Below are 12,236 nucleotides of genomic sequence, written 5' to 3'. Positions count from 1 at the left end.
TTTCATGCACTTTTTGATAAAGTTTTTGTGATTTATTAAGAAGAGCTATTGGGATAGTTTGTATTCTTAAGATCAGAACATTGAGTTTTGTACTAATCTAGACAAAGCATAGACAAAAAATGTCATTCTTCAAAATATGTGGGTGCAACACTTTAATCTGCATCCCGGCTGAAACATGGTCTATCTCCCTTCTCCAAAAAGAGAGATTACAGCATATTTATTTATTATTTACCCAGAAAGAAGACAAGCTAGATTTCACATTCAGCTATGCTAGAACTTATCTGCATGAAGTACTAATGATTCAAACAAATAATAATTTGAGATACTGAAAAAGGACAATGACTTAGTTTCTTTACAAGAACCAGTCACTGCCCCCCCATGCCAATTTTGTTTGTCTGAATTCTACTTCATCTGGCAAAGCCACAAAAAGTTTAAACCATTGCTAACATACCAATTGCTTATCCCCAGTTATATGCTACTGTCTGTAAAATCAGGCCACTTACAAAACTCATCAGCCTTTGCAGTGTCTGATATGGCCCTCATAGGAGGAACCCCAAGACTCATGTTTTTGCACAGCATGAACCATGTAAAAATAGCAAGAAACAGATATTATTAAATGTTCTGCACAAGAACTCCAAGTCTCCCCAGGTTCATATCAGGATACTGCAGATATCTTGGTTTTGCTCTGAAGGGTAATGTAAGCATGAGATTCACCCAGAAACACCTTCTCAAATGCAGCTGAAGTCTATCCCTGTGCATCAGCTTTTATCTCCAGTGATTTTGGCAAAGGCCAAATATCACATTCTCTAAGAGTGATTTATTCTAGCTCTAGCTTAGATTGCTTCTGGGAACTACCCATATCTTTCTACTGGTTTCAGAAGCAAGACTTGCTTAAACTAAACTCCTAACTTTTGTATTTCTAAACTTCTGTGGAATGTATTACCCCCAGATCATTCATTGAAACACTTGCAAAACACACTCCACACCCATCCTTTTCAGATGGCTCTGTGTTACCCAACAGCGCCAGGATCTGCAACATGATCCAAAGACTCATAAACGATATCAATAATAATTCTGTCATCTGGTATTAGCAGCTGGAATGGTGTATCTCTTCTTGCTGTGATGCATAAAACATACTGGATTTCTCAACTACCTGAAAAACATTTTTTTTTGCAATTTCTATGCAGTAATCCTTTCTACTTGGCAAATACTAACCTTCTTCTAAACACTGCAGCAGAAAAGGGAGGCGAAAAATGTACATGAATAACATCCTTACTTCCAAAGTAGCAGTATCTGTCTTGTTCATAAATCACAAGAATCCCTTGTTACCCTTTCCATAAAGAAAACAAAAGCATACAGCTCTTGTTAGTGGAAGACAGATGAGATTTTTCTCCAGCCTAGGTTTGAGGAAAATAGCTTGATCAGAATTATGTCTCATTCTGTCCTCTAAAGGCTCTACTGCTGTCGTAAATGAGAACAAGTTTTGGCTTATTGAAACTGTTAGATTTAGAAGCCTTATTCTTTCTACAAATCGTGGTTCCATTAAAATACCAGCTTTCTCCATGGCATTAAAAAATATAGAAAAATACATTAGAATACAAAATCTATTTATAGTTTTTCTAACTGCGTAATCCTTTGTTGGCACAGCTTTTGCAGGTAGTGTCATAGCAATAAGACTGTACTTTATGAAGTTTTCATGTTTCTTTATTATTACTAAATTGTTCTCTTTAATATTTGGAATGTATAGTGAATGTGAGATCTCTTGTATCATTCCTTTATTCTTGTTGCACAGTCAATTATACATTTTATGTGTGTGTGTGTGTGTGTGTGTGTATTTCTACATTTCAGAAGCTGCCTATTAAGCACTTTGCTCTGTTCCCAGATTGTCTGCTTGAGTCACTCCTGTGGCAGCTGCAGCAGTTTCTCCTAAGCAGCAATATGTCCTGGAAAAAGCTGTCAAGACCAAACTATTATTTTCTGGCAAAGGAGAACAGCTTTAATCAAAGAGCAAACCCTGAGCAAATTTTTATAAATCATTAGCCAACAACTGATGAAATATGATCGTTTTTATTAGTGTGACTCTAACTGTTGTGCCAGACTTGGAAATCCACGACTTGTCTCAGTTGGTATAGATTCCTAGCATTAAAAAACAAAAATAAAAAAAAAACCAAAAAAACCAAACAAACAAACAAACAAACAAACAAACAAAAAAAAAAAAAAAAAAAAAAAAAAAAAAAAAAAGGGACAAAAAAACCCCAGCTGAGATGTGAGTACATTTTGCTAAAACTATGTGCAAACAAAAGATTAACCAAAGCCTAGTTTAAATTTTGAACATCAGAGCAGATGACTCATAAGAACTATCTATTTCTGCTCCAGCATATGTAAAAGAAATGACACAGAATGGTCCTGAACTATTATTCAAGTATGTTTCTCCTTATTCCATAGCAGAAACTAAAAAACCTACTTAAACCTCCTTTATTAAGAAGAAATATCAAAAGCCTTGAGACAATTACAGGCATTAGAAACAGAAGCACCTTTAATTTGTCTCAAGTAAGTTGTTGTTGCATCGTTGAAGCAGCAACTAGTTAAAACCAGTTTCAGGTACCAGTCCTGCTTACATTTTTAGAGAAGATTTTGAATTTCTATTGATCCATTAAACGTATATTTTATTTATGGAGTTCAGATAGTTTTTAAAATCAAATACAAGAGCAGCTTACAGGGAAATACCATCTATGGGTGCAATTCCATGAAAGAGAAAGGGTACTGTAAAAGGGTACTGGATCAGTAATTTTTAGGGAGATCATTCCAGTAATTTCTTGTGGTCTTCTGGTCAGATGCAAGCCATCCAGTTGGATGAAAGCTGTGTGGGGTTTGTATTTCTGCATCCTAAATTTTGGCAGATTATATAACCTAAACCAAACTATATTTTATATATAAACACCAGCTGTTTTCATTTGCTATTTTGAACCTAGAAAGTAAGCAGGGACACACAATTAATTTAAATACTTGGTTCTTGGCTGTTATGCTGTTGCCCTGTCCTTTATTGTGTACTTTTAATGGAAATATGGAGACAGGAACCTTTATCAATGCATATTTTTGACCGACATAAATGAAAGAATAAAGTATTTCCATACTATACATCTCAGTACCATGAATTTTTAATTTCTTCTGTTATAGCCTTTTGCTGTTAGTTTTCAAATTTCCAGTAGTTTACTTTCTTTCACCGTAGTTTCTCAAATGCTAGACATATTTTTGTTGCAGTTAAAAAAAAATCTAATTTCTAATTTAAATTTTTTTCTTTATATTTTCTTTTCTTTATAAGCATAGCATTTAACTAAACTAACTCTAACACTATGACATTCTTAAGGCTTTTTTTTTTTTTTTGCAGAACAATTGCAATGTTTACACTTAATGGAAGGTTTTATCCCAAGCTGCTATATTGAAATGTTAGTGCCCCTATTACAGCCATTAGACCAGGGATATAAGAATAGGATATACAGCCACTCCATTTCACAGATTTAGAACCAAGTATAAGCCAGATGTTAAGGAAGATGTAGGCGAACTACTCCAATGTGCTTGGCAGAGGACTGCACATACATATCCTGTTCTGCTGTTGCCCCCTGCTAAGTGCAGAGAAAGGAATACAAGGACGTACAACAGAGGGAACAGAGAATAAAAATAAAATAGAAACAGTAAAATAAAATCACAAAAAAATCCCTGTGTACTTGTTGCATGTAAGCTACGCTTTACATTTTTACATATTTTTTGAGGTTTTTTAATATATTTTGCTCTCCTATAATGTCTTTTCTCTGCTAAGAACCGTTTTAAAAAGTCCTTGCCTTTTTACCAAATCTGGTGAGACCTACAGAAAATCCTCAGTTTACACATTGTTTGGATTAACAGAGAAATGTCCTGATACTACAGGACAATTCACAATTAATTTAGTTTCTTGATCAGCGACCAGTTGCAACATCCCCAAATCTACTAATCCTTCCTTCCTATTTTCCTCCAAGTAAAATATGTAACTTCAAATTGACTATAATTTTGTCTTTTTTTTTTAATGACCTGACTTTGTCAAACCTTAAGAGTGCAATTTTTCAAATAACCTGATTTTATTATGACTTCTGATTCTTGTTCTTCAGGAGATCAGTCCTGATTATATTTGTGGATAAAATCAGTTGTTTTAAATAAATAAATAAAAATAAGAGAGGCATACCATACTTGATGTTGAACAGATTAGAAATCTGCAGATTTCTACGAATCAATTCATATAGACAGGTAAGGTTTGAGGAATTAAGACTTTAGAAACAGGAAGGCCACCAAAAACTAAAACAAAGCATCTGGAACAGAAGAAAAGTTTCTGAAATCAAAAACTCATTTGAGCCTAAGGACAGGAACAAGGTACAGTAGCAATCAAACAGGGACAGTGAGAGACAGAAGCTATGAGGTGAGGCTATACAGGAGAACAAAAGACAAGAGGAAAACATAAACGACAAAGCATCAGAATATACTGAGGACTTGATTTTTCAGCAGTGCTGAGCATTACTGCAAGTCTAGGTCCTCGTTCTTAACGGACTGGTTCATTACAAAATCTTGCAAAAATACCTGAAGGATTTATGCATTCATATTCCATGCATTTTATTATTTAAAAAGCAGAAACCTACACAAAAATATCTTTACTCAGATTAAAGGAAGCAGCATGTCTAACTAAAGGATCATAAATTTAATTGTCACCTGTGAACACAAAGGCACCAAACCTTAAGAGGGAATAAATGTAGCTAAGTAGCTAATTGATAGAAAAGAGAGTGGCAAAATTATCTACCTTTATCCAATGTTTACTGTCTTTCTGGGAATAGGTTGATAAGTTACAGAAAATAATTAGTCTTCTAGTATGGCCAATATATTGACAGCATTACTATAAATTAACCCAGACAATTTATGTAACTATAGCACAGCACAAGCACTCAAACTTGGCAGCTGAGTAGGTATTTCTCAGAACTATGGATCCATCATCAAGATGCCATGAGGTACTTTGAGTTTATATCCAGCATTTTGCCAAGTGATGCAAGTGAGGGGTTGAATTTTTAGCAATGCTGCATTGTGTGAAATCTAAAAATATTAACTTGCAATTTTCAAAACTAGAATGAAAACATCTGATTTTTGATTGTTTTCAAACTTTAATTTTTTTGTCTGCAAAATTCATTCCCAAACACAAAATTCCAAGTGTTATAAATAGTAAGGCTTGTATATCAACAACAAAACAGCTGAGCCATCCAGGTCCAGGCAATAAATGCTGATGTACAAAATGACAAAAATTTACGAAAGTCCATGAAATGCATGACAAATTTTGCAAATTGATCAGGTACTACGCCTCTTTAAATTCATAAAAGCATAAGATAGCAAAAACTATAAATCGCTCTGAAAAAAAATTATGAGATGCATATAAAAATCATGATGTCTTTCCTAAAAATATTTCCAAGTCATAGCCTAGCGGAAATAATGTACCTCTGGTGATCTTCCCTTAGTAGTGTAGAAACAGGATATTTGTAGTCTCCAAATTTATTCACTTAGCTGTATGTTGCCTGTGCATAAGGACGCAGACTGTTTCAGTCTGAGCAGAGTTTTGCTGAGCAGCCCCACATGGTTTCTGGCTATCCATCTACCCCTTTGGTTGCTCCCTGGTTTTCCTGCAGCTGCTTAAACAACTGGCATCTCCTGCAATCCAAATATGGTGAGAAGTTCAACTACTCTACTAGAAGGTGAGCACTGTAACCTTCCAGCTTACCCTTAAAGGTTTCACATATTTCTCTTCCATAGAAGAACAGCAGCAATAGTATCATTTTTCGTAGTTTTAGCATAAGCAAATTGTTCTTTCATTAAAAAAAAATGGAAAAGTACTGTCTCCATGACATAATGAATACTGGAACAGTTAACAGACTCCTGGAGCACACTAACTATGGGTTTTTTCTGTTTATCAACTCTGAAACAAATGGAGACAAGCAATAGGATTGCATTGCTCCAAAGAAAACATTGTTATAACTATTTTTTACTTGTGCCACCCAATGCTGTCAAATGCATCTGTACAAATTACTGAACTTAGCTGTTATCCAGATAAAACGATCTGGCAATCTGAAAAAAAAAAAGAATTTTTGAATTATATACAAGGAATTTTTTTTTCCTAGAATTTATTGTAACAGAGATAATTTGAGACAATGGTTGAAAATAAGCAGAAGCCAGTCTGTGGAACTAGGGAGTGAAATAGAAAGCATTCATTTGCTTCAATACATTTATTCTCTGCAACTTCTTTTTTTTACTTCAGAATTTTACTTTGTCATACAGCCACAGAAACTAAGAGCATTTATGTAAAGTTATTTTGCTTCTAACCTACAAAAAGGACTATTTCTGTCTTAGGTTAGTAGCATGATGATATTCCCTTTACCTAATAATGCATTTTTTTAATGACTGGGGACAAATTTACCTTTTGGGCTACCTTTTGTGAAAGAAATCACACTCAGAGTGGCTAGTGAGACTATCCAAAGATAGGCTTTAGGTTCCCATTTCTGTGTGAGACAGACAGTAATGGAGAAAAAAATAGGACAGCACTTGGACACAGTACCATACAATAAATAGCTATGTTGCTTATTTAAAACTATATACCAAGAAAAAATAATTAAATTCAAGCCAAAATATAATAGAATCATAAAATGGATCAGGTTGGAAGGGACCTCAAAGGTCATTTAGATGTGACCCCCCCCCCCCCCCCGCCAGGAGTACCTTCCACTAGACCAGGTTGCTCAAAGGCCCATCCTACCTGGCCTTGAACACTTGCAGGGATGGGGCATCTACAACTTCTCTGGACAACCTGTTCCAGTGCCTCACTACCCTCTGAAAGTTTAGAGCCATTCCCCTAGGTCCTATCCCAACATGTCCTTGTCAAAAGTCCCTCTCCTGCTTTCTTGTAGGTTCCCTTCATGTACTGGAAGGCTGCAAGTGGGTCACACATAAGTCTTCTCTATTCCAGGCTGAACAACCCCAACTCTCAGCCTTTCCTCTACCCCTCTGATCACTTTTGTGGCCTCCTCCAGGCTTGCTCCAGCAAGTCCATGTAATGGGGACCTCAGAGCTGGATACAGTACTCCAGGTGGAGTAGACAGGGAGATTCACTTACATGTAATATATCATTATAAACCACTTTTGAAAATCATAGGGCTGTCTCAATGCCCTGTACACACCCACCTTTTGCCAACCTAGGAGTAGCAAAAGAATTAAGTTGGAAGTTCTATGATGAATTTCATTCCCTGTATCCTTTACAGGACAATGAAACTCTAACTCTTTTGCCTCACCTTTAAACCACCCCTTTGAGTTTTAACGCAGATTGGTGAGTGCTCAGGCCTGCCCAGTGAAGGGGGCCCAGCTGAGAGGCAGACACAGGTGTGCAGGTACCCACTGCTCCCACACACCTTCCCAGGCATCCGATGCCACAGGGAGCAGGCAAGGCCTGGTGGGCTCTGCCCCGTGTCTCTGAGGGCACCAAGGAAGCCCTGGTGGACAACAAGCTGCCCATGAGCCTGCAGTGCCCGTGTAGCCGAGGAGACCAGCGGTGTCCTGGGGTGCATTAGGAAGAGCATTGCCAGCAGGTTGAGGAAGATGATGCTGCCCCTCTGCTCAGCCCTGGTGAGGGCTGCACCTGGAGTGCTGTGTCCAGCTCGGGGCTCCTCAGTACAACAGGGAGCTCCTGGAACAGACCCTGTGGAGGATTGGCAAGGATAATTAGGGGAATATCTCTCTTAAGAGGAAAGGTTGGGAGAGCTGGGCCTGTTCAGCCTCGAAAGAGAATGACTGAAAAGGAACTTTTTTGATATCTCTAAGAGATGCGAAGAGAATGGAGCGAGGCTGTTCTTGGTAGTGCCAAGCAGTGGGATGTAAAGTAACAAGCAGACGAAACACTTCTTTACTGTGCAGTTGGCACACTGGAACAGATTGTCCAGAGAGGTTGGGGAGTCTCTCACGAGAGATATTTCAGAACCGTCGAGATGCAATCTTGTGCCATGTGCTCTAGGATGACCCTGCCTGGGCAGGGAGGTTAAATTAGATGACCCACCGAGGTCCCTTCCGACGCGGCCCGTTCTGTGAGCGGGGCAGCGGTCGGGCTGCCCTCCGGGCCGGGCGACTGCGTCTCCTGCGGCTGCCGGGCCCTGCCCGCCGAGGGCAGCCCTGGCGCAGGCGCTGCCCGCACGGCAGCGGGCGGGGTGGGGCGGTGCTGCCCGGCTGCCCGGGGTGCCCGGGCCGGTGCCTGCTGCCGCCCGCCGTGCCCGCGCTGCCGGCGGGACGGGGCCGCGCTAACGCGGGGTCCGCGCGGGCCGGGGAGCGCGGCGGGGCGGGCGCGGGGCGGCGCGGCGGGGCGGCGGCCGGCGCGGGGCGGCGGAGGGCGAGCAGGCGAACGCCGGAGCTGCTACATCCGGGCTGCGGCGGCGGCACCTGCCGCGGCGGGGGCCTCGGTGACATTGGGGCTCGGCGATTGAAGGAGGGGGCTGCGCTGCAGAGCCTGCAGGGAGCGAGATCTTCGCCTGCACTCGCCGCCACCAATCCGCCACCAATCCACCACCGCCACCGCCATGGTGCTAAGCACTATCCTCACCCACGCGAAGAAGCACCCGGCCGTGAGTACCTGAGCCCGAGGCCCCGGCCCCGGCCCGCGCCCGCCCTTCTCTGCCGCCGCTCGGTGCCTCCGGCCGCGCCGGTCGCCTCCTCCTGGCCCATCTGTTGTTATTCCTGTCCATGCCCGGCCCCTGGACCCCCCGGAGCTGGTCGAGCAGACTGGCCAGGTCCTTTCTTTTCTCCAGTTTCTGCGGCCTTGTTTGTGCTGCAAGGCTCGAGGTGGCCCTTCTGTTCTTTTTGCCCATCAATTTGCCCTCACGTTCCTACTCTCATGTGTTTTGTTTGCTCTCTGAGTACAGACGAAAGGGGCTGTTTTGGCAGTGAAAGGAGGATTATCTGTCTCAGAAAGGCGACGTGACGGAATTTTTGGTTTGGTTTTGTTTTTTCTGAATGTTGGACTATTTTTTTCATACCTGCCTTTTCATAGCTGCTGGTTACTCAATGACCCCAAGGATGTCCTGCAAACAGGAGCTTATGCCAGGGGTTTAGAGAGCCACGCATTTGTGGCTCAAAATCTGTAAAATTGTTCTTTGGCTTGCCAAAGTTGCAGTCAGAAGTGCTATGTATCAATACTATTTTGCTATATCGTAGACTAATACTGATTTTTTTTGTGTGGCTGTTCCAGTTGATCCCTCTGTTTGTGATCATTGGATCTGGAGGTGTTGGTGCAGGCCTGTACCTCATGCGTTTGGCCATGTTCAACCCTGATGTCAGGTAAGTATTCAGTAATCCCGAGTGCCAGTCCTCTTGCTGCATATGTTACACTCCACTGCCTTGGTTTTTATTTTCCTGGAGGCCTTCGTGTCTTGATCCAGTATCAGCTGATATTAAGTGTGTGGAGGTTTCCTTGATTTGGAGATCTCTTTGTTTACCATGATATTTAGAGACTGCTGACAAAGGACAGTGCCTTTTTCAGTGGAAACTCGCTTGGATGGTTGACTCCATGGCCTAATAACCACAGTACATATATGATTTTTTATTTTTTTTAATTTTGAAGAAAGCGTTAATATTCTCTCACATCTTGTGTTTCTCTCAATAGCTGGGACAAGAAAAATAACCCAGAACCTTGGAACAAAATGTCTCCCAGTGACCAGTACAAGGTAAAACGAGAAATGAGATTTTTAGGAAGCATCGTATTAGAGGTGTAGCCTACTGCTTCAGGGTGTTTGATTATATGGGAAAGTAGTTGGATGAGTGATGTATTCCTTTTTTTTGTCTCTAGAATTCTGAGCAGAGATGGCTGAGTTTGAGGTTTAAAACTTTCCTAATGATGGTTGATAATAGGGTGAAAGGAGTCTAGAAGATATGAACTACAGTTTCTTAAGCTCTAAGTTGTTGGCCTTTACTCATGAGAAACACTGTAGGAAAATGTCAGTGTTTAACATAACCATGAATTCAGATCTGCAGTTGATTTTTTGAAAACAAAATAATGTTGTAAGTAACTGGATGCAATGGAAATGTTTTTTAGCTGATACTCAACTAAATTCATTGAACTAATGAGGAAGTGCAAAGTGATGTCTAAAGCATCTTGGTAGTTTATGGAAATCTTTGAATCATTCATGTTGGAAAAGACTTCCAAGCTTATTGATTTCAACTTTTGACAGAACACCGTGTTGTCAACTAGACTACAGCACTAAGAGCCATGTTCAGTCATTTCTTCCACACTTCCAGAGATAGTGACTTTACCTCCACCTAGTCTGTTTCAATGTATGACAATCCTTCCAGTGTAAAATCTTCCTGATGTTCCCTAACATCCCTAAACTTCCCCTGATGCAGATTGAGGTCATGTCCTCTCATCGTGTTGGTGGTTGCCTGGGAGAAGAGGTCAGACTCTACCTGGCTAGAGTCTCTTTTCAGGGATTTGTAGAGATTGACAGTCTCCCTCGAGCTTCCTGTTCTTGAGGCTGAACAACAACAGCTCCCTCAGACACTCCTCATATTACTTACTCTCTATACCCTTCACCGGCTTCATTGCCCTTCTCTGGACATGAATCATGTTTTAATCATGCTTTACAGAAGTGCTGTGTTAGTAGATTTCTGTAACGAATATTTTAAGATTATTCTCAAGCTACCAAAAAAGCAAACCTACAGTGTTTTCAAAGCTAGTGTCTTGTTCAGTACCGTATACAGCTATTCCAAATAAGTAGAAAAACCCCACACTTCTAAAATAAAACAGATTGTGGTTCCCTTAAAAGTCCAAGAAGAACATTTCATTCTTTGTTTTCATTGCCAATTCTGGAATGTTGCTGGCTTGTAAATATCTAAACTTGGCAAATCTTTTATAGTGCACAGCACAAATTCTTTTAAAGAGTGCATGACTTGTGTAGCATTCCCCTTCTGCCTTAACATGCGAACACAGTCTCAGAGTTTGCCATATTTGGGTGTGAGTATCATTGGGCACATTTTATTCCAAATCTATCCTGTAGGAAATGAAAAGGGCATATACTCTAATTTTAGGATGTTCTTGTTTTACAAGTCCTAGCTTTTGATGAGATTTTTTTTTTTATATTGTAAACTTCTCTTTGTCATATTAACTTTCTCAGTCTTTTTCCAAAGAAAAGAGTTGACAACCTGAGCATTACTGTAGGAGTTGCACAGAAAGCTGTAATTTGAATGTGCTGTAGGCTGTTGTGTTTTCTTTAAGAAAGTATAAACAATTTAAAAATTGGGTGTAATTAAAATAGTCAAACTAATAGTTAACATGTTTTTCGTCCTTTTGTTTTTTTAAGAAAAACTGTACTAACAGATGCTTGATGTTAAGTCAGGCTGGGATGCCAAAATATGCAGCTAGTCTGTCAACTCATTGTCCCTGGGTTGTTCTGGATTGCTTGGAACAGGATCCAATTATAGCAGTATAAACTGAGCATGTGAGAGGATCTGTTCTGACTTCAATTCCTCCTTGACATCCTTTGCAGTTCTAGATGCAGCTGCTTAAACCAAACTTGGCTTTTGTGGCAATTTCAGTTTCCTGGCATGAGTTCAATGATGCATATTTTTAGTAAATACAGAAAATGTGTAGTCAAGTTTCTTAATTAATATTTTCTCCGTTCTCTTTCCTAGTTTGTCTCGATTAATATGGACTACAGTAGACTCAAAAAGGATCGTCCTGACTTCTAAAAACATACTCATGTCCATAAGCTGCACAGAAAGGTCTTCCATAAGCCATCCGCACAAGTGTCATGCTTGATCATCCAGGAAATAATCAAATCTGCCTCACACAGCACTAGGTCATGTTTGAAACTGTTTTGACGAGGCTTAATAAACGTTTAAAACTTGACATGTCTGCTCTTTCATTTTGCAAAATGACAATATCCTCCTTTGAGCACTTTCTGCTGTATGGTTTGTCAGTAAGCAAAAGTTAGTTCACGTGTCGTCGACAAGAAAGCAAAGTTGTTGTGATGGGCTTTATGCTCAGCATGTTGATCTCGGAAAAATAACTGCATGTTCAGGCAGTTACACCAAACTTCAAGAACTTGAAAGCATGTATTTATATGTGTGCATATATATTTTTTTAATTGCACCTGAATTTATCTGCTTGCCACTTTAAGAAGTTTTGTTTGCAGAAAAGTCAATGCCAA

At 40.1% G+C, this 12,236-nt stretch overlaps 1 protein-coding gene across 1 annotated transcript; it reads left to right on the top strand.

Moving 5' to 3' along the window:
- Positions 1–8,534: 8,534 nt before the first annotated feature.
- Positions 8,535–11,935, top strand: COXFA4 (cytochrome c oxidase associated subunit FA4). The gene is made up of 4 exons (XM_014878521.2): positions 8,535–8,660; positions 9,284–9,372; positions 9,698–9,758; positions 11,719–11,935. The coding sequence occupies exons 1-4, from the start codon at positions 8,616–8,618 to the stop codon at positions 11,773–11,775; spliced, it is 252 nt and encodes an 83-aa protein (XP_014734007.1). The 5' UTR covers positions 8,535–8,615; the 3' UTR covers positions 11,776–11,935.
- The last annotated feature ends 301 nt before the right edge of the window (positions 11,936–12,236 follow it).

The sequence above is a fragment of the Sturnus vulgaris genome, chromosome 1, assembly GCF_052056855.1.
Source record: "Sturnus vulgaris isolate bStuVul1 chromosome 1, bStuVul1.hap1, whole genome shotgun sequence".
Lineage (NCBI taxonomy): Eukaryota > Metazoa > Chordata > Aves > Passeriformes > Sturnidae > Sturnus > Sturnus vulgaris.
Note: the sequence above shows the minus strand (reverse complement) of the source record. Positions and strands in the feature narration are given on the sequence as shown.